This window comes from Anguilla rostrata, chromosome 18, assembly GCF_018555375.3.
Source record: "Anguilla rostrata isolate EN2019 chromosome 18, ASM1855537v3, whole genome shotgun sequence".
Lineage (NCBI taxonomy): Eukaryota > Metazoa > Chordata > Actinopteri > Anguilliformes > Anguillidae > Anguilla > Anguilla rostrata.
Genome location: NC_057950.1, coordinates 7,976,231 through 7,998,620, shown reverse-complemented (window position 1 = coordinate 7,998,620; position 22,390 = coordinate 7,976,231). Strand labels below are relative to the sequence as shown.

General features: G+C 46.8%; 1 protein-coding gene across 6 annotated transcripts in view; it reads left to right on the top strand.

Annotated features, from left to right (window-relative positions):
• Positions 1-22,390, top strand: part of LOC135245296 (echinoderm microtubule-associated protein-like 6) — a 123,267-nt gene that overhangs the window by 71,374 nt on the left and 29,503 nt on the right. For 5 of the 6 annotated variants that reach the window (XM_064318269.1, XM_064318265.1, XM_064318268.1 and 2 more), the window contains exons 10-22: positions 950-1,162; positions 1,424-1,591; positions 2,278-2,384; positions 5,302-5,420; positions 8,179-8,365; positions 9,062-9,167; positions 12,634-12,727; positions 12,932-13,032; positions 13,471-13,673; positions 15,774-15,885; positions 18,785-18,912; positions 20,974-21,115; positions 21,973-22,125. In XM_064318269.1, coding sequence (XP_064174339.1) covers positions 950-1,162; positions 1,424-1,591; positions 2,278-2,384; positions 5,302-5,420; positions 8,179-8,365; positions 9,062-9,167; positions 12,634-12,727; positions 12,932-13,032; positions 13,471-13,673; positions 15,774-15,885; positions 18,785-18,912; positions 20,974-21,115; positions 21,973-22,125 — 1,833 coding nt within the window. Of the gene's footprint in view, positions 1-949; positions 1,163-1,423; positions 1,592-2,277; positions 2,385-5,301; positions 5,421-8,178; positions 8,366-9,061; positions 9,168-12,633; positions 12,728-12,931; positions 13,033-13,470; positions 13,674-15,773; positions 15,886-18,784; positions 18,913-20,973; positions 21,116-21,941; positions 22,126-22,390 lie in introns of all 6 variants that reach the window. The other variant, XR_010327190.1, reaches the window with a different exon arrangement.

Genomic DNA, 22,390 nt, shown 5'->3' with positions numbered 1-22,390 from the left:
AAATGGTGGGTTAAGAACAGAGGCGTAGATCTCCCAGCCTGGGTTTGTTTGTGCTAGCTGATTGTTTTCCTTATTTCCGGTTCTTTTGTTTGTGCGTTCCACCAGGCCTGTTTGTTCAGTTAAACGTTTTGTAATTGGACACCTGTCAAAGCTTTGAAACCTCTGACTTTTTTTCCCCCAAACAATACATTCTTAATGACTATTTGGAATTACCTGGAAGAATGCCCATCAGTTATCCAGGAGAATTATACCTCTTAAGCCTTGAAGGACTTGAATGTGTATTCCTTTTTCCTTACTATAGAAAAAATATAACGGCAAGTACTTATTTTTGATGAAAGAATTATTCAAGCTGAAAACAAATGGAAATACTTTTTTTTCTCCTTGTAACTATGTATTCAGCTGACTGAAACTCCAATCTTCTGGAATTAATTTTGTTCTCTTGTGCCCACGGCCAATCAAAAACCAGCCACTGTAGTCTAGAGTTACAAGGCAGGGGAGAAAATTTAATAATGGAATGCTGTATGTCTGATCATCCATTCAAACCCCTATTGCTTGGGATACTTCTTTAGATAAAGATCTTGTGTGGTTCAGAAGACTGGTGAACCGAAAAAGAAGATCAGTGTCTATGGCTTTGTTTTGGGTTGTTTCTGTTTCGTTAAATTACATTCAGGTATTTAGCAGGAGCTCTTATCCAGAGTGACTTAAACTGCACACTTTTTTTTTTTTAACATAGTCAATTTACACAGCTGGATATGCTGAAGCAAATTGTGCGTTAAGCACCTCGATCGAGCATAAAATTACAATTTTTATCGCGTTCTCAATCCCCCACCTGGGAACTGAACACGCACCTGCTGAATCGCGAGCCCAATTACCGAATCATTATGCCGCTCTCTTAGCCCCACGTCTCGTGTTGAGTCTGTGCACCGTGTCCCTTTCCTCCCCTCTCAAGCTGGAAAAAACCTGGCCACCAAGGAGGAGATCAAAGGCATCCACTGGGTCTCCTGGACCTGCGTAATCGGGCCCGAGGTGAGCGGGATCTGGCCCAAGTACACCAACATCAACGACATCAACTCCGTGGACGCCAACTACAACAGCGCCGTGCTGGTAACCGGGGACGACTTCGGCCTGGTCAAGCTCTTCCGCTTCCCGTGTTTGAAAAAAGGCAAGTAATCTGCTGAAAGACTCTAAATTCGTAAATGGATCTGCGAAATGTGTGCCTCTCACCAGGCAGTTAGGGATTAGGTGCTTCAGCCTTGAACAACTCATTGGCCGGGTTGACCCTGCACCTCTGCCACAAGTCCTTACACTTGTATGGGCTTTATCAGTATTTCTGAAAGCAGAAAGACTCTAAATTCCACTTAGGTGTGGATCTGAACATCCCTGTTAATGCTGAAACACTGGCTGTTTTTTTTTTTGCGTGCAGGGGCAAAATTCAAGAAGTATGTCGGTCACTCCGCCCATGTGACCAATGTGCACTGGTCACATGACTTCCAGTGGGTGCTGAGCACTGGAGGTGCCGACCACTCTGTGTTCCAGTGGAGGTTCCTGCCAGAGGGGGTCATGAACGGCATCCTGGAGCCACTACTCCAAGGTAACAGTCCCATCTCCAAAAATCCCATATGCAGAAAAACAAATATGTATTAAAATGTTTTTTTTTTTTTTTTTACATAATGCAAGTGCCTTAGACAACAAACATGTCGCATTGAATGTTGCTTATAGTGTAGGTTTCAGCATGGTAGAATATATGGTTCTTGAGAATAAGGCTAGAGACTCATGTCACCAACATAATTGCTAAAATGAAATGCCAGGTTTAAGGAGGATGCAGGATACTTATTTTTCCTGAGAAAATTATTTGTCCTTGAGTTTATGAGTTTCTCTGCACAAAAATCTTAGAAGTGAACGCTTGCCAAAGTGCATTTTAGTAGGTGTTTTGTAAGATTTTGCCATTTACTCATTATCCTGTCACTAAATAATGAAAATGGGCTGGCTTACTGTAGAGAGGTTATGACCACCATCTCTGTTTAGCAGCACAGCATTGTTCTGCAGCATCAGTGTTTTTTTTATTTTTTATTTCTTGTTTATTTAACAGGGAAAATGAGCAATAATCGACATTTCCAAAAATGTGTCTAATGTCACAATAGCAGCGCGCGAAAGAAAAGAGGCATTGACAACTTGGCAGGCTCTTCAACGGCAGACGCGCATAATGACTCCTTGTCAAATTCGGTGAAGGGATTCAGCTTCGTCCCCTAAAGTCTTCTGTCCCTCTGCTTGTTCCAGAGGGATACACCGAATCCAACAGCGAGGAGTCCGACTCCGACCTCTCCGACGTTCCGGAGCTGGACTCGGACATCGAGCAGGAAGCCCAGATCAACTACGACCGCCAGGTGTGTGGGCCCGTTCCCATGGAGGACGACGGGGGGGAATTTGAGACACACAGATCAAAAGGGGCCCTGTTTTAGGAACGTACGTGCCACTTATACGAACAAAGAGCAACTCATGCCATACTGTTGTATGTTTATGTTAGGTCGCTTTCATTGTTTTTGGTTGCCAAGGGCAATCCCTTGGGTACAATTAGAGAGATCTGTCACGTTTCTCTCAAGCTTCTTCGGCTATAGATGAAACACTGGAGAGGGGAGGACATTGAGTGTGAAACCAAACCTCACTTGGTGTGACAGGATCTCACTTAGGGTTGTCTCTTGCCTTGGAATGATGATGGTCAGGCTGCAGAACGATTTCAGACGTTTGCCTGTGCATACCATTTAGACGCAGGCGGGTACAGCTGTACGCTGTAGAATTGTAAGATTTTTTTCGTAAGCTATTTTTCGACAGTAAAACAGGGAAGTTTGGAAAGAGTTTTTTTATTTTTTTTTTTCACATCATGCCACAGGCTGAGCTCAGGTTGCCGAGGAACTGTGAGAAGCAAGGTGTAAATAAGGAGGGAAAATTATACAGGGTCTCCCGCGAGAGCCCCAGCTCTCTCAAAGTCACGCAAGGTGGAGGAGAGAAAAAACCCAGCTCTTTCCGAGTCGCTCAATCTCCCCCCCCGAAGCGGCGGGGGAACCGAATAGGCGGGCGCGATAAGATTTCGAGCGCGCCCTGTTTATCGCGCGCTCTGTATGCAATCGCCGCGGAGACCAGAACTCCATTATTCAGAGCCTCGCCCGTTTCCCGCCGCTTCCGCCCGCGAGCCGCGTCAGTCAGCGTCCTTATCTGCGGCGGCAGCTGTGGCCGCGCGGGCGGCGGGCGGTCGGTCGCTCTGCCTTTTTCCAAACGGGCTCCTACGATTCCGGCGAAGGGTCGGCGCGCTTCTCGCGTATGCGACCGATCTGCGGGGGGTTTGGGGGGGGGGGCGGCGGGCGAAGTAGATAATTCCAAGCTTGTTTGTGTTGTAGTCTGTATGTTGGCCTTTGCTAAATTGCCATTGTTGTGGAATTGTGGCTACCGAGCAAAGTTCTCTAGTCTTGGCAATTCCGGGAATCAAGCCTAAACCGGACAGCAGACAAATCCTTAAATACAGTCGAGTTTAGGCACATAAGGGTCAGTTACGGCACTGGCAAGTGTAATGTGGGCCAAAAGTGGCCCAAATGGAACTAACCGCATGTAAGGTTTGTGCAGAATTTCAATTTTGGGCCCAAAAGTGGCCCAACCGTAGCCAGCCACGTTAAAGGTTTACCGTGCCAAACGTGCTCCAAATGCATATCACACCTGAGACACGGGCTCACCGAGGCTGAGCTGTGGCTGCGTACTGGCGGCCAGATTCGAATGGGTTCCTTGCCGTCATTCCAAGTGCTAAGTGTGGGCCAGCAATGGCCAGCTATCTGGGAAGCAGATGTCAGAAAGGCAATTGTGTGATCTTCGTATTCGTGCTGTTCATGCTATTGCAGAAGATCGTACTAAGCAGCTAGGACTGCTTTTCGTGTTTAGACAATGTTTTGAGCGCTCGGTTGCCCCGAGTTACGAGCGGGAACGAGGAAATGCCGCGCGTCCAATTAGCCGCCCTTTCGCCGCGCTCCCGCTTCACAGCTTTGATCTTCCGCTTTAAAATTTTCCTGTTCTTTCCACTATCAATATTAACATTTCATGCGGCGCTTTAATAATGCAGAAGGTGCCAAAATGGCAATTAGAGAGAGCAGTTTCAGCAAGACCGGGCAAACCAGAGGATGCAGAGAGAGGTGGGGGCGGGGGGGGGGGGCAGTCTGGTTTATCCATTATGCGCTAATGACCACTCTTGCACAACACTGCTCTCCCAGAATGCTTTGCTTTGGGGTATGAAATAAACACAAACACAAATACAATGCAGCTAAAGAATGTGTTGAAATGCTTTACCTTCTGCATGAGGAAAATAAGGTAATTAGAGTAATAAATATAGATGTAGAGGAAGAATGTAGCACATTAAAGCAATTATCATTTAAATTTTTTATAATTATAATTTTTCTGATTAGGAGTGAATTTTTAAAGAAATTTTGAAGGATAATATTTTATATCCTGGGTATTCAACATAAGGTCCATGGACCCCTGGGGGCCCTTGAAGGCACTGTAAAGGGTCACAGGTCAGACTGCTTATGCAATGACTATATATAGTTTTCGCTAAATATTAAAATATGAGATGACGATCATGGACTGGGGGGCATAGCCTTCCCTCTTTCAGCCCAGCACCCCCTACACCAGCCCCCCCTAATCTCCACCTATGCTTTTGTGTTGCATGAGAGATTTGCGATTGCATTAAGTATAGTCCCAAAGGCACTGGCCTTTTTTCTTCTGGATGAACCCGAGATTTACAGCAGTAGTCCTGCTTGTTGAGTAGCCTAACATATGCTAAACCTGCCCGCATAACATTCCACCATCGTCGTCGGGCAGCATCCTGGGCTTAAGACATTTACTGTATTTTAATTTTTATTTCGGTGAGTTCAAATCCTTTGCGGGGCCTTGGTACTCTGTACCCTGGAGCAAGGTACTTAGCCTAAATAGACCTTAAATAAATAGATCAAGGAACATCGTGGATGTGTTAGCAGCCTGGTATGTATATGCTGTGCTGGGTAACGTGGGTCTCCTAAGTAAATAAACCTCCTTGGACACTTCTGCAAATGAGTCTGCAGAGGTCTCTGTGCTGATCGGCAATTCCCTCAGCGCTCATTATTTTCTCAGCTGATGTGCCAGTCAAGTTCGTTTCCAGGCCGACGGGTTTTCAGCGTGCGGCACGCCAAGCGTTTCTCTGCTCGCGAACGCGGGTGTGAGGTCACGCGCCCCCCCCCGCCCCCCCCGTCCTGACAGGCCTGGCGCCTCTTCTGCTGTCCTTCCCAGGTGTACAAGGAAGACCTACCTCAGCTGAAGCAGCAGAGCCGAGAGAAGCAGCAGCCAATCAGCTCGCTGAAGAGGCAGAGGGTGCCGGAGGAGGGGCTAAGGCTGCAGTTCGTTCACGGGTAACGTTCGCCAGTTAGGCACCCTGGAGGGGAACTGGGTCTGCCTGGTGGGGAACTGGGTCTGCCTGGTGGGGAACTGGGTCTGCCTGGCGGGGAACTGGGTTCACCCACTCATTATGCTCCCTGGAAGGGATCTGGGTCTGCCTGGTGGGGAATTGGGTCTGCCCGCTCATTAGGCCACCTGGTGGGGAGCTGATCCGGCCGCTCGTTAGGTCACATGGTGGGGAGCTGGGTCTGCTCGTTAGCTGGCCTGTCAGGCCTGGCCTGTCTGACTGTGGCTCTGATGCCTCAGTGCTTGAAGAGGCATGGTTGGTCGGCATCAGGAAAAATGCAGTTATTAGAGCTTATCCCTCAGGTTCATGTCAAGATTTGTCCTTCATTTTGACTTACAAATAAATGCCTGTGTTTTATTTCCTTAATAGCCAAACTTACTGAACTGTTTTGTGTGCGTAGATGCTTGCATTTAATTGCAAATCAGAAATTAAGAGTGAGTAAGAGAATTCAAGGGAAAGTCAATGAAGACCTGAACACTGTTGCTGATAACATTAGTCATTCCTGCATTGGTCAGAGGGTTCAGTTGAGAGATGGTATCTTTTGTTGATCAAATGTCTGATAGTCATGGAAATAGTATGCTATTTTTTTGTGGTGCTGAACAAGGATTTATGAAAATGCAATACAGTATCATTTGCCCCTGGAATAAACAGTCTTCCCTTTATGGAAATAATCATAGTAGCCACTGGGATTTATGTTTCTAAAGGAATCTGCAGGGAATGTGTATCTTTTAAATAAATAAGTAGATAAATTAAGCATCTGAAGATAATGCTTACAAAGAATAAAGGTTCTCATTTTATGGTCATTTCAGGTTAATTTATGCTGTTAGCCATCGTGCCTTTTCTCTCCGGTATGCAAAGCACATTTGTATTTTTATCAGCGTTTATTGCCAGGACCTCGGTTACTGATTCGGGAAAGCTTAGAAAAAAACATGTGCTCTCCTTCAAAGCATGTGATGTCAGCTAGCTACCACTTTGCAAGTCAGGCTCCCACAGATATGAGTGGGAGGAAGATTCTTCATCTGCAGCCTAACAGCCAGACATGCAGCTGTCCGATCAACCAGCAGGGGTCGCTGGTGTGCGATGAGATGCCGTCACCCAGGCCTCCTGAAACTCATGTGGTGAAATTAGACTGTTCCACTGGAATAGCAGTTTTTATTTAAGGTGTCTTAAGAGCATTCTCAGCAAGTACTGTTCACTTCAACATACCTTAAGCTCATGAAACTCCCAATTATATTAATATTTTAAAGCTGTAGATGGATATGAACACCGGTGTGATGAACACGCATGGTGCCCAAAGACGTGCAAAGCCCTGCGTGTGCGTTTGAGTATCTCATTGAAATTCCACGCACAGCTTGCTATTAATCAAGCCAATTGAAAGCTGGGTTTGCAGATAGCGGAGCAGGCTTCTATATGGACTGCTTTTCCCCCCCCATTGGGATTACAAGATTGAGTATAATGCAGTAGCCATGTGCAGAACGTGCCCCTCTACAGGCATGGGATGTTTCTCCCATTGGAAAGATAAGATGGATGCGGTGTCAAAATTAGCTGATGGGTGAAGATTGCATCTGTCTGGAAAAAATTCATTGTGCAGTTCGCGCTCACACCATTGTCAGATTATTTTTTTTTGGAACTCACTGTCCAATGTGACTGCCCTCTCTCGCAGAGCTCTGTTATAGTTATGCTATATATCATAAATTGATAAAGAGCCCCAAGCTGCACGGACAAGCAAATCTCTTCGGAGGCAGTTAGGGGCTGTCATTCATGATAATTTCCCCCGTGTGAAAACTGGGTACTCCGTGCCCTTACAGAAATAGAATAGTCAGAAAATAAAAAAATAAAAACATAAATCTATTTCATGATCAATATACTGCAATGATTCACAATGTATAGGCGAATATACAAGTTACTGCAATATACTGTGAGATATTTCAGTATATAAATTTTAAATCACACTGCCGTGAAATGTACTTATGATTATATTTTCAAAGAAATGCACATAATTATAATATATTGCGGTATTCCTTTTCCATAAGGACACACCAGAGGAACTTCCTTCTCGCTTTGTTGGCACACATTGTCTGTGTTGCCTAGTAACGGAAAAGAACCTTGTTAGAAGCCAGTATAATATGGTCTGGGGCATTCTGACAGGTATAGAAAATACCTTTCTGTCACTCAGTACGAATCCAGTCATTAGTGTCTTCAGTCAATTTAAGCACTGAAAATTGGAAATATGGTTTGTAATTTGAAGGTAGTCTCCTAAAAATACATTCTGTGACTGTTTTTGTAAAAATCTTGCACTAAACTGGACTGATTTGTGTTTTTTTTTTTTTGTTTTGTTGTTTTACGTGATGTATAGATGTCACAATCACAACAGAGATACTGCTATTCTACAGTCATGGGTTGGCAGCACTATAAGAGCACACTGTATATGTGCCTTCCCTGCAACATTGTTAGATTGAAGGTCTGGCCCATGTCAGGCTTGGGCTGCTGGCAGTTACCGTGGCTTGGTGCTAACACTAAAGCTTATGCTCTTGCAGGCACTGTAGCTAGCTGCTAATGATAATGCACATGCTTCTGCAGGTAACAGGGCTAGGTGCTAATATTAATGCATGTTGCTCCTGCAGGCACTGTAGCTAGCTGCTAATGATAATGCACATGCTCGCACAGATACCGGGGCCAGGTTCTGAACGCCTGTTTCCCTGCAGGTACCGGGGCTACGACTGCAGGAATAACCTGTTCTACACGCAGGCGGGGGAGGTGGTGTACCACGTGGCCGCGGTGGCCGTCGTCTACAACCGGCAGCAGCACTCGCAGCGCTTCTACCTGGGCCACGACGACGACATCCTCAGCCTGGCAGTGCACCCGCTCAAGGACTACGTGGCAACTGGCCAGGTAGAGCCGAAATGGCCGCCTCAGGCTTGTTGAGACTGCCCGTGTGCCGGAGTCTGTTGGTTAAAAGGGCAGTTTCTTTATGGTTTTATGTGCCGTTGACCTCTGCACTCCTTTGGCCCATCGTAATGTAAAGTGTAGCCTTTGCCTTACTTTCAGATAGTTTTCCCAGAGTTATAGTGTGTGCATGCTGTTCACAGCCTCATTGATCAGTATGGGGCCCAGATCAGTCCTGTTAGCGAGCGATTATCTCCTGCTAGTCATACGTCTCTTCAGGGATTTGAGCTCCATTTTCTCTGAATTCCTACAGTGATTATTTCGCCTCCTGGAATCCTGTGGAGGGAAGAAGGCGAGGAGAGACAGATTGGGAAGAGAGTGAACAGTGTTTAGAGCAAGGGAGCCTGGGAGCAACAGGGGGCAGAGAGCAAGACGGATGAAAGAGGGGAGCGAGGGAGGGAGGGGGGTGTCTGATTGTGCTGAAAGTGTGCTGCTGAACGCTGAGCCAGACAGACCCTGCTGTGGCCGGGCAGACAGACTCCATTGTGAACGTGCAGCAGACCCTGTTTGTGACTGCGCAGACAGACTCCATTGTGAACGTGCAGCAGACCCTGTTCCGGCTGCGCAGACAGACTCCATTGTGAACGTGCAGCAGACAGTGTTGCAGCTGCGCAGACAGACCCTGTTTGTGACTCTGTTTAGGTTGGCAGGGACCCAGCGATCCACGTGTGGGACACACAGACCCTGAAGTGCTTGTCCCTCCTGAAAGGCCATCACCAGAGAGGGGTATGCGCTTTGGACTTCTCAGGTACAAATAATGAAAGTCTCCCTCCTATTGGTTGCCTCTGCCAGTTCTGTAATATGTATGCTCTGTGCTGTAATATAGCACTGGAAACGCCTACTACCAGCCAGATACCGCCTGTTGTTAAAAGCATAGTAGATGAAGAACAGAATATCTGCAGCTATATCTATACAATCTGTAGTATGACAGGCACTTTTTGTGACATCACTAGTCATGTGACCAAAAGGCTTACTGGTGGTGGGACAATGATGACCCTCAAGACATTCAACACCTCCACTGTGAAATATAATGTGAAATTCAAGGGCAGCGAATGAGTTTAAGTGCCTGTAACGTTGCTAAGATTCTCACAGATCTTGTAGTCAGATAGATCCAGGAGGCAGTAAAATGGCCTCTCAGTAATCAGGGGAAGCTTCTTCTTCTTCATTTTGCTCACTGATCAATAATTCAGCCCCTCATGGCAGTAATTTGCTCCGTTAAATAAAGTGCGTATTAGTTCCCCTGGGACTGTTCTGCTCCGAGCCGTGACAGGCTTCTTAAATGGCACTAATCTCTCGCCGTGTCGGGTGCGCGCACCCATTTCCAATGCAGCCATCTTGGGCGAGCGCGCGATGCGCACCCAAGTGACAGGCCCTCGTAAAGCAATCTCATCATCCACTTACAGAGGTGGAATATACTGCAATCATTTGTAGATCTGAGGGAAAATACAGCGATAAATAAAAACAAAAATTTTTAAGGCAACAAAAAAAAAAAAATGTTTTGCATTAAAATAACTTGGTGAATATACCAAGCAGCACAGTCCACTACGAGTGTGGCTCATGCATTTAATAAGCAATTAATCTCCCAGCTCCCAGGGTCATATTTAAATGTGCTGAACCGGTAAGTATGACCTGTAAGGACTCCTATACATATGACAAGCACTCCCAAAGAAGGAGACCTTGAATTTTGAAAAAGAATGCTTATATTGGTGCGTTTTTGTCAGGGGTTTTGGAGACCAAGACTGCTCAACTTCTGGTAGTTAATGAGCTGCAGTGTTTGATGTGATGTCATCATGGGACTAAGGGAATGACATCAGCAATGGACTACAGTGGGTGGGTGGAAGTGCATTCTCCATGAACAGAAATGTCTGCAGTAATTCAAAGTTTAGGGCATTTAATGCATATCAGCTGGCAGAAAATTTTAACCAGGGGAAAGACCAGCCAGTTTAATCAAAAATGCTGATGGTCATATGATAGTACTTCTTCCCCCCCAAACCCCAGCTGATCAGAATGGAGACATCATTCCAGTTCCAACCACATAAAAATAAGGGGAAGAGGATAAAATACAAGTAATGACTTACTGACAAGCAATTGCCTCTTCAATAAACATTAATTGACAAATGCCTTTGCAGTGAACAAATGTCTCTTCAGTTTAGAAGGACATTTGTAGGGTTTCCTTCAATTATATTTTACAATCCCCTTTTCTTCTCCATCAAACAGAAAATAAAATTGTGTAGATAGGATGGTTTTGCTGCTTAACTGAAAATAAATAAAACAAATAAAGCCCGCAGGGCTCGGCAATTGTTTAGGCGAGTATTATGAACTTGTAAAGACTAGCTTTGCTAGCCACCCACATGCAGCTAACCCAGCAAAGCTCTGTTTTTGAGTGCACCCTGAAATTAGCTGGGCTTCCCAATACTCTTACCATTACTCCAGCATTGGTTTGACAACTAAAGCAAAGAAAATCACAAAATCAAGTCCTAAGAACAAGTGGAGTGTCCTCAATAAAAATCTACTGGCATGAGGAGTGCAGTGAGAGGTGGTAGGATAGGAAATGAAACCGATCTGCAGTTTCCTGCCTCTTTTATTCTCAAAAGGAACAGCAGAACAGCTGCTCTCAATCGCTAATTAACCGCCAGTCTCCAAGACACTGATCACCAGCTGATCCACATAAGCCCTGCAATCAACCAAATCGAAGTCAAAGGAATCTCGAACTGAGCGAGCACGAAATTGAGAAGAAATATCGAAATAAGCGAAAACAAAATGACGTGCACTGAAGAAATTTAACTAGCAAACAGCATAGGATATAGGTGATTACTATGGCCCAACACCATGTTCCATAAACACCAACAAGGGACTTTATGTCTGCATTAATTAAATCCCTGTGTCTGTCATGTTGGAATAGGAGTAAACCTTTATGTAACAATTATATTTCACCCATTTAAGGTTTTCCAGTTTATTATTTATTGTTTTGTAATTTTTTGGGATAATGGAAAGTACTCATATTATTTTTAACATTTATGTACACATACTTATGCGAAGACATAACACCAATTTATTTTAAAAATAAACTGTAATTTGAATTATACAACTCATTTCAATTTGTATTGACAAATATATGATGAATAATATGGAGAAATATATTGCAAAATGTACCATTTATTGCCACTGTTGTTTCAGCAGGATATATTAGTATATTAGCATGTGCAAAAATGATGAGACAGTGGCATGTATTGGACGATTTTTTGGAGTGCCGGCAGGTATGCACGTAAGCCCCTAATTTACTTGGCTGCTGGACGATTATCTCTTTTATGTCTGTTTGGGTGTTTTTTCTCAAACAGTGACACTGTTTCACTGTTGAAGCCACCCGAAGCCACAAATGGCGTTCTGTCGCAGTAATTACCATCGAAATCAGAGACGGAGAAGGTAGCCTCCGAATCTCATTTGTGCGTGCGCTGAATTTCGATGGCCCCCATTTCGTCACGCGTGTGCCGTGGCCGTCTTCTCCGAACGAGGATGATTCACGTCACGGAGGTGGACGAGGTCGTCCTGCCGACAGAAACGTTCCGGCATCTTCCGGGCGGTGCTCTGCGGTATAATTTATGAGGCCGCCAGACAGTGGCGCTTCCTTCGCTGTGAAGCGGCGGTTTTTTTTCTGTAACAACTGAGTTTTCAAATCACGGCCCTTTGGGAGGCAATGATCGGGCTTTTAATCTAAATGTGAACGTCGTGAAGTGAATTTATGCCGCCTGCCCCCCCCCCCCAGGCATTTTCGCACATTCTGTCACACTCAGAAGGATGATATACCCTACACCCCCCCCCCCCCCCACCCCGTGAGTGCACATCCACAGCTACAGTGGCCCTCGTCTACCCCCAGTTCCCTCCTGTACTTCTCTACTGTGCTGCTGCGACACATAGACACACTGGCCCATAACCGTAACTCAACCCTTATGGCCGATAATAAAACGTCATACTGGAAATAATGAGAATTGTAAAACTTGCTCGCGCAACTTGTCTCCGCGGTCAACTCGGATTTTTCCTCTGACTCGGCGACTTTCTATGCCGGGCACAACTTTTACAGACTTGCTGTAGCTTGTGAGCTCCCCTGGAAGGCAGCATCTGCTGGGTGCCGGGTTCAGATGTAGGGCTCTATCATCCGCGGCGTTGCGTTATCGAAAAAAGCGAACACGACGAGTTTTTGTGTCCTGTCTCCGCAGCAGACGGAAAGAGCCTGGTGTCGGTGGGCATCGACGACAACCACTCCATCGTGGTATGGGACTGGAAGAAAGGAGAGAAGCTGGCCACTGCAAGGTACATTTATCCACTGAAGAAAAAGTTAATGATGCTTCTGTTCAAAGTAAATAATAGGTTTGGCTGCATTTTGTGCAAGCGGGTGATATAATTGAATCGATAAAGCAGGGATTGTCTAGTCACGGTCCTTGAGGGCCGAGAACTGATGGTTTTTCTCCACCCCCCCATTTACCTGGTGTGTGACGACTGGTCTGCCCTGCCCAGGGGTCACAAGGACAAGCTTTTTGTGGTGAAGTGCAACCCCGTTCACATGGACAAGCTCGTCACCGTGGGCATGAAGCACATCAAGTTCTGGCAGCACGCAGGTACAGCCAGGCCCCCACACCGCCCGCCCTCCCCTTTGGATATGGTTATCCGCCATTTAACAATCCATTCGTCAGAACGCAGGCCCCTAATTGGCTAAAACATAAAGCCCCTTCCTGCTCCTCTGACATGCTTCATCTGCTATGGAATGAATTTGACATTTGGGATTTGGCATTTCTTTGGATTACGGGTGTAAGTGTAATCAGTTTTGATGGACACAAAATTGGGTAGTTGTGAGTGTGCGTTTTTGGTGTTTTGTGCATATGAGTGTGTGTGTGTGTGTCTGTCTGTATTTGTGTGGCACACCCATGGGATTGATTCCCCTTGTGAATGTGTTTGTGTGTGCGTGTCTGTGTGAGCGTGTTCTTTTGCGATATGAAATGTGAGACGGCCATTTTGTGAGCGTCTTCTGATCCGGCGGGTTGGTGTGTCCTCTGAAGGCGGCGGTCTGACCTTCAAGCGGGGGGTCTTCGGGAACCTGGGCAAGCTGGAGACCATGATGTCGGTGTGCTACGGCCGCGCCGAGGACCTGGTGTTCTCCGGCGCCGCCACGGGCGACGTGTACATCTGGAAGGAGACCGCGCTCGTGAAGACCATCAAGGCCCACGACGGGCCTGTGTTCGCCATGTACTCCCTGGACAAGGTACGAGACCCCGCCCTGCGCACCACGCCTCCTTCCGAAATTCAGCATGCTGATACGTAATATTCTGCCTGACCTGAATCGAGCTCCCACTTTATACGCTGTGATCAGCTGGGCCTTTTAGCTCATAATGTATGGGGTTAGAATATGGACGGCAGAAACTGGTCCTAGATCAGCAGTTGTCCCCTGGTGAGGCTTTATGAACATGGAAGTAGACTATCTGGTTGTGTCGCCATGAGTTACAGCAAAGCATCACAACACAGTGGAATTTATGATTATTTTATATGCTTACTTGACTCTACATGGGGTGGGTTTTTTAACCCTCTGAAGAGTAGGGTTTTTGGAATGTTTTTTTTTTCTTCAAAATTCTAAGTCGGTGTTCTAGAACTACATTGCTTTCAATTACCAGTCGTGATTATTACACCAGCATTTGAATGTTCAGTTAAGAACATTCCAATAACATATGTGTGATGTTATACCTTAAAGGGTTAATTGCCTGCTCTTCTAAGTGTTATTATTATTATTGCTTGCAGGATACACAATGCAATTTACACCGATGAAGTGCCCATGAAATAAAGGACAAACATAATGAAACCAATAAACACTAAACAAAGCAGTTTTACCGTTTCATTAATTATGCAGTTTTTAGTAAAATGTTTTCTGGCACAGCTAGCTTATTAAAACTGCGGTTTTGGATGGCTCGACTCCGGCATTTTGTTTTCAGCCAAATCCACCGTGCTCTGGCACCCCAAAACACCGTCACGGAGGCAGAGACCGCCCTCTGTTTACCAAAAATGGCCGAATGAAACGTCCTTATTGATCGCCCGCATTTGGAACGCGAGGCCACCATCAATTAAAATCAGTATGGATTCCCCCCCCCCCCCCCTTCCGAGCTGCTGTCCTCCATTGAGTCCTGTCGGTTAAAGATTTTCTGTCCTCCTCACCTTATTGTTTGTTCAGTTTAATCACTGGCAGTGTCCCATATGGGGGGGGCGTGGTGCTTATCGAATAGACAGAAATGACTGAAGGTCTGTTGAGAGAAGCATGACACTGTCTCGTTAAGTCACTATCAACGTAATAAGGCCAACTAATCTACGGGGACTCTTTGCCACCTCAGCTTTGTAAACTGAGAGAATCAGAGGCGGCGGTGTAGAATAACGGTTAAGGGAATGGGCCTTGTAGCCAAAAGGTTGCAGGTGCAATTCCTAGGCAGGACACTGCTGTTGTACCCTTGTATATGTGGTAGGTATAATACCATAACATGAAGGTGCTTGCATTGAAGGATTTTTTAAAAAAATGATAAATTGCCAAAGCTTTCACGTCCTAGTATTCCCTAAAAAGACAACACCATTAGATGGTTTAGTGAACTTCCTCAAGTGACGATAAACGATCCTTATTGATAATTTATTTTAAAAAGCCGATTTAATTGCAGAGACTTTGTTACATTTAATTAAGAGATGTCCCAGTGAACGATTGCATTGTGGCATTATGTAACATCCCTGTGTGCAGTGAAGACCGGTTTTGATTTCAAGCCATTGATAATTTTTAGTGAATTAAAAGCTGCTTTGATTTTTTTATTGCCTGTGGCCCTACTGGGGCCGCAGTGCAGAGCAAAGCAATTACGCTAATGTCTGCTGGAACGGGATAGCGGGAGGAGGCAATATGCAGGAATCCCCCATTTGGCCGTCAACGCAGAATGTTCCGGAACATTTTATTCCACGCGTCACGTGGATCTGGAAATATGGAAATGGTCTTCGAATATCACAAAAAAAAATACAATCCCAGGATTTCTCTTTGGCGGAACCACAGGTACGAGGCAGGACAGTCTGTGGTACAAGATTAACCCAAACCCAAACCCTAACCCTAACCTTAACCCTAATCCTAACCCTAACCCTAACCCTAACACCTTTTCAATAGTGATAGCTGGTGAGGTGTTCACGTGCATTAAGTGGAAATCCTCCGGAAAGTGGGATCCAGGTGTGCCAGGTGTGGCTGGACTCCAGATGTGTCGGGCGTGATTGGGCTCCAGATGTGCCAGGTGTGGGTGGACTCCAGGTGTGGGTGGACTCCTGGTTTTTGGTAACCCTTCCCTCGTTCCCGCAGGGGTTCGTGACGGGGGGAAAGGACGGGGTGGTGGAGCTGTGGGACGACATGTTCGAGAGGTGCCTGAAGACCTACGCCATCAAGAGAGCCGCGCTGTCCCCTGGGTCCAAAGGTAACGCAGCAGCAGGCTGGCAACAGTCCGAATGAAAATAACACACAAGGATGAGACGTTTGCATACGCGGGAATTACAAATGTTTTACACGGTTTCATGTGTTCTCATGTTCCGTGAAATTCTTTGACTGTGAAAATAGCCGCGTTTTTGAGAGCGCTGAAACAGGATCGAGCCGGTTCCTCTGTGCGCTCTCTCCCTCCGTCGCAGACGCCTCCGCTACGCTCCGGTGAGCTTTGCGGAAAGATCTTTAACACCTGGCTCACACGCAAAGGTCAAACCTCTCAGTTACCGCCGCCGTACCGCGGCGCAGGAGGACCGGCGTATCCCAGATCACCACAGGGCCGAGCGCAGCTGCGCTGCCTGGCAGTTTGGCCCGTAGCGTTCACTGTAGCTCACCGCCATTTGTGCGAAGATGGCGCAAATCCACGTGAGGCTAAAGGCTGTGATAAGCTACACAGAAACGACTCAAAGGGCTGCCTTATCACACATACATGTACACTTGGGTGCTCTCTTTCTGCATGAACAAGAGCTGTCGTGGCTGCGTAGTCACCCCCCCCCGGCATGGCTGGTTTTGACCTGAGAGAGCTTTGCTATAGGCTAACGGTCTAAATGCTTGCCGAACTTGACATCACTCGATGGACGTTCTACTATGTTACAGCAGTGTCGTGCCATTTTATGAAGAAATTTTTATCATCTGTAAATGAAAGATTAGGCATACTTGTTTTTTTTCTATCATACAGATTTGCATGCAGAGAAAGAACAATTTGGCAGATTTACAAACTGCAGTCTTTTCACATTATTGCTTACTGCCGGCGTGTTTATGTTCCTATAATACAGCAGGACTCCCCCTCTTCAGTCTATCACTCTTTTCTGTCTTGGCCAGCACTCGTGTTATTGACTTTCTTCCCCCCTGAGTCCTCCTGTCTTCCTCTAACCTGTTTAAGATTTCTCTCCACCAGTAAATTAAAGAGTGCGTTCCTCCTGGGCGATTTTTGCGGTTAATGTATGGATATCCCAGTGTAACCCTGACTTGCTGATTTGCTGTTGCACGCCGGTGCTTGATTATTAGGGTAATTGGAACTGATTGAAATGCATGACCTTGGCTCCTGTCATTCGAGCGATGGGCCGGGCCTGTACCGATTCTTTGTTTATTTTTACTGGTTAACCCATCCCTCTGGGATGGAGGTCTGTGTCCTCCGCTGTGCGCTGTGCTGGCTGTTTGCGTCACAGGGAGATCTCGCCTGGCTGCCATTGATCGTAGGAACACTTCTGCCCCACCTTGGGATGTCTTTATTCCTGTACACGCTCTGCTGGTCTTTGCCTTCGCCTGACAGGCAGCCCCACCTCTCTCTCTCTCTCTCTCTCTCTCTCTCTCTCTCTTTCCCCCCTTCTCTCACACTTCTCTCTTTCTCTCTGTCTCTTCTCTCTCTGCCCTCTTACCTGCTTGTCTGGTAGCTCTCTCTCTTTCCCCCTCCTTCTCTCATACTTCTCGTTCTCTCTCTCTGTTTCTTCTCTCTCTGTCCTCTTACCTGCTTGTACCTACCTCTCTCTCTCTCTCTCTCTCTCTCTCTCTCTCTCAGCCCCTTCTTGAAGCGCAACGCAGCTGCAGATGTTTCACCGTGTTCCGCGGTCACCCTCTGTCGCCCCCGGTGACAGGTGTGTTTGAACAGCGGGGTCAGAGAGGCAGCCTTTGATGGGCACACAGTATCTCAGCCGTCAGACAAGCCGATGATTCCGATAGCCGTGGTGCATTCAGGATGCAGGTTACCCTTGGCTGGCTGAGTGCACTTGACTGTAGGTGTTCTGGTATCGGGAAGGGATTATTGCCTGAACAGGAGAAGTCTCAATACCCAGAGTAGCTCAGAATAACCCACCCCTTCCCTTATTCAGGATTACTCAGTTCTTTTGCTGCATCCCAGATACCTCGGAAACTTGTAGTTACAAAGCTTTCCGACCAGGAAAGAGACACTGGAATGGCCCATTAACTCGGAATTACAAGTCGGAAAGTCGGGTATCATTTTACAGCTCTGAGTTGCCTAGGAGGAGGAAACTGATTACATTCAAAATGGCTGAAATGTCAGAATACGCAACAACAGTAACAGCTGTTAACTCCTGAATAAGCTTCTTTTTTTTTTTTTTAACATCTGTTGTACTGTTCCCAACAAATAGCATATGTTATAAAGTGGCTCTGAAGTTTTTGGTACTCAGAAAGTGTCAGAGCTAGTGATTTCATGTTCCTAACGGTTGCTGCAAGGTAACCACTGAAACAGCCAAGCCCATGTCAGAGCAATGAGCTGCTGAGTTCATAAGGAATTCAGCTTTTATTGCAGTGGAGCTACATGATGCTGCTGGTCCTGTACAGCAAATAGAACACTTCAAATAAACACAAGGAAGGCTCCATAACTGTGGTGTGTAACCTATTTTTATACGATCTATGTGTGTAACCTTTCAAAAAATATGAATGTAGTCCCTGTGATGTACAGTGCGTTACTGCCCATCTGGTTATTGGGTTAACCTGCAGCTGGGGTCCCTGGCCCTGGTCCTTGGAGAGTCACTTTTTATTGATCATATAAAACAATTGGATACACAGTTAACTCAGCTCACCTGGATTTATGGGTCTGAACTGGATTTTGATTTGAAAATGGAAAATGGAAAGCAGCAGAATGTGTGGCTCTCCAGTGCCTGTCAACCCTTGTGCAGCAATACAAGACATACCTTACACAGTGCTGCCACCTGTTGGACCTCTTCGCAAAAGCGATCATTCGGTGTGTCCTCAATGGCCTTGCACCAAACCAATACAGCAGAGCTGCCCTGTCACTCAAGGTTAGTCACTGCTCTCATTGGTCATCGTTGATGTTGGAGGGCGGGGTTTATTTGTGATGCTGTCTTGTTCTGCAGGGTTGCTGCTGGAGGACAACCCGTCTATTCGTGCCATTACCCTGGGACACGGGCACATCCTGGTCGGAACAAAGAACGGAGAAATACTTGAAATCGACAAGAGTGGCCCAATGACCCTGCTGGCACAGGTATGTTGAAGTTTCATTACAGCGATTGCAGTCACTTTTGCAAGCACCCAAAAAGTTGGGTCAGTGTTCATTGCCTGCAGATTTGACCCCAGTCCTGGAGAGCTGCAGCGTCCGCAGGTCTAACTCCAGTCCTGGAGGGTCACAGTGTTTCTGGTTTAACTCGCAATCAACAGCCAGTTTAGGCCTTGAAAACAAGGGGTGCGGACTCTTTAGCCAATGACTTACTTGAAATCACATTAGTCATGAGAAATGAAACCACATTTACACTATGGAAACAACATATAACAAACACATGCAGAAACATGACATATTGCATATTACAATAACACAAGGGGTTCAAAGATAGCAGACATGGCTTAAGAACAATGAGCGGATGGTAATTGCAGCGAGCTAAGATTTGTGAAGTTTTCGTGAGCCAGGCTAAAAATCTGCGTCTTGAGCACTGATCTAAAAGTGGGCTGCGTTTAAAGCAGCGTGCAGCTAAAATGCCCTCGGCTTTTTAGACTGTGTTCTTTTTGTGCCGCGTCCTGCCTGGAGGACGTTGACAGGCTGAGGTGAATCTTAACCAGCAGTCCCGACCTCCTGACCTGTGTCCACGCATCTCTGCCGCGTGGGCGGAGCGGGCAGGCTGAACCCCCCCCCCCAAAACCCCCCCCAAAACCCCCCCACCACCACCCCCGGCGCTCCGCGCCCGCTGAGCCGCAGTGCCCAGTCCGCCGCTCGCCTCCGCCCCCTTTATTCCAGTCGAGTGAAAGCGAGGAGTTCCCTCTGGCCCAGAGCGGGGGGGGGGGGGGGGTGTTTAGCACTCGCTAAAGAAGAGAGAAAGCATGTTTTCGGGTTAATACCGTTCCCAGTGCCATCATGAGCGCAGGGGGGGGAGGGGATCCAAAATCACTGGTGGTGCTCCTGGCTGTTCCCTTTGGGCTAAGGTATTTAGCTAACTGCAGTTGCTCCATAAATTATTCTGTTATAGGTGGTGCTCTGTGGATGGGGTCGTTATCATTTTGAAAGACTCTATTCCCTGTAGAAAAAAAAAATACTTTAAAATGAAGATGTATGCCATACCATTAAGTAATGATTGACATTGACCTTGCCTTGTTAGGATGTGAATGCATCCAAACCAAAAAATGCACCGCACAGCATTCCAGACCCACTGGCACTGGTTGGAAAATTGATATGTTTCCACATTTTTGACCTACAGAGCACGCGCAGTTCATCAGGAGACTCCGCACGGAGTCCATGTTGGCTCCGCACGTTCGCCTCCTGCCACCGCGGCTCTTCGGCTTGGCGGTCGAGAGACACGCCCGGGACTCCCCCCCCCCGTCAGAGAGTGCCTGAGAGCTAATCTGTTGCCATGGTGATCAGACCTGTTGGCACCGCGGCTGGTTTTGTGAAGGTGACTGATGCCTTCAGAGCTTGTTACTAGACTGCAGAGAGTTGGCATCGCTCTTTGGGACTCCGGCACTGCTTCACATATCCGAGGTGCCGGGGACACCTGCAAACGAGGTGTGAGGAGCCGTTATACGAGCCTGGGGAAATGCTGCCAGAATCGGGTTAAAGGCAGGCTGATATTATGATGGAAGTCTTCGCACCCTGGGCGATCTCACTCACAGGTGGTTGGAGAGGATAGTACCTCGATAAAATGGGAAAAAAAATAAAATAAACTCACACGTAGTGTTTTCTTGCAAGGTTCTGTTACTTGTTGCCACATTTGAACAAGCGCCTAACGCTTCGGTCGGTGGACTTTTTGTCAGAGCATTGACGAAATGTCAGATCTCGCTCGGCGTGGAAACTAATAAACGGACTTCCTTCCGTCGAGGCCGTCTAGATATCGACTCACCTGCTGTTATCAGGTATTGATTGACAGCCGCGCGCGTGTTTTTCAGGTATTGATTGACAGCCGCGTGCGTGTTTTTCAGGTATTGATTGACAGCCGCGTGCGTGTTTTTCAGGTATTGATTGACAGCCGCGCGCGTGTTTCGTGGGTTCACACAGAGGGCCGTGGCCCTGGGATCATTGGGCTGTTTGATTGACGGCCGTGTCCCGGCTGTGTTTTCGCAGGGTCACATGGAGGGGGAGGTGTGGGGGCTGGCCGCCCACCCGCTGCTCCCCGTGTGCGCCACGGTGAGCGACGACAAAACCCTGCGCATCTGGGAGCTCTCCGCCAACCACCGCATGGTCGCCGTGCGCAAGCTCAAAAAAGGTACCGCCAAAAAAAAGCGCCGCGCTCCGTGTGTGCTGAGCCAGCAGGAACACGGGTCCGAGCCCCCTGGCAGTCAGTCGTCCCAGAGGCACCTCTGCACTGCAGGGGTCAAAGGGCATTTGTTTATTTTTTGTCCCAGCTGTCTTAGGGTTTGTATTCATCCGCTGCTACCCTTCAAGGTGGTGGTCTTTGCGTGGGCCACACGTGTTTGGGTTTGTGATTAATTTTGATGTTTCTGATTGTTTGTCTCAGTGTTAATGGTGTTGCTAATTGGTTTTCTCAATGTGAATGATTTTGCTGATTGGTTGGCTAGATGTTAGTGATGTTGCTGATTGGTTGGCTAGATGTTAGTGTTGTGGATGTTGGTTGGCTAGATGTTAGTGAAGTATCTGATTGGTTGGCTAGATGTTAATGGGGTTGCTGATTGGTTTGCTAGATGTTAGTGTTGTAGATGTTGGTTGGCTAGATGTTATTGAAGTAGCTGATTGGTTGGCTAGATGTTGATTAGGTTGCTGATTGTTTGGCTAGATGTTAGTGATGTTCCTGATTGGTTGGCTATATGTTAGTGTTGTGGATGTTGGTTGGCTAGATGTTAGTGAAGTATCTGATTGGTTGGCTAGATGTTAATGAGGTTGCTGATTGGTTTGCTAGATGTTAGTGTTGTAGATGTTGGTTGGCTAGATGTTATTGAAGTAGCTGATTGGTTGGCTAGATGTTAATTATGTTGGTGACTGGTTGGCTAGATGTTAGCGATGTTGCTGATTGGTTGGCTTGGCGCTGGTGGTGTTTACCGGGTCTCTTTCCTCTCCGCTACGCTCTCCTGTAGAACGCTGTAGAGCCCGTGTCCTCTGTTACAGGCGGGCGGTGCTGTGCCTTCTCCCCGGACGGGAAAGCCTTAGCGGTGGGGCTGAACGACGGCAGCTTCCTGGTGGTGAACTCGGACACCCTGGAGGACATGGTGTCTTTCCACCACAGGAAGGAGATCATCTCGGACGTCCGGTTTTCACAAGGTGACTTCCTGTCCTGCCTCCCTATGTGTTTGGATGCATCTCCTGATTGTTGTACCTGGTCTGAATTTCCCCTGCACCTCACTGTATATACTAGAAGTGTCCAAATGGTCTTCAAGGTGCAGGATGGATTTATGATCATTTCTGCCTATACTTTGTTTGACAAATGTGGGAAAATGTTGTTTCTTCAATTGTTTTATGTTTTACTGTGTTTTACTGTGGTACTATAAAGTACTTTGAGCCTATGGCCTGAAAAGCACTGTACAAT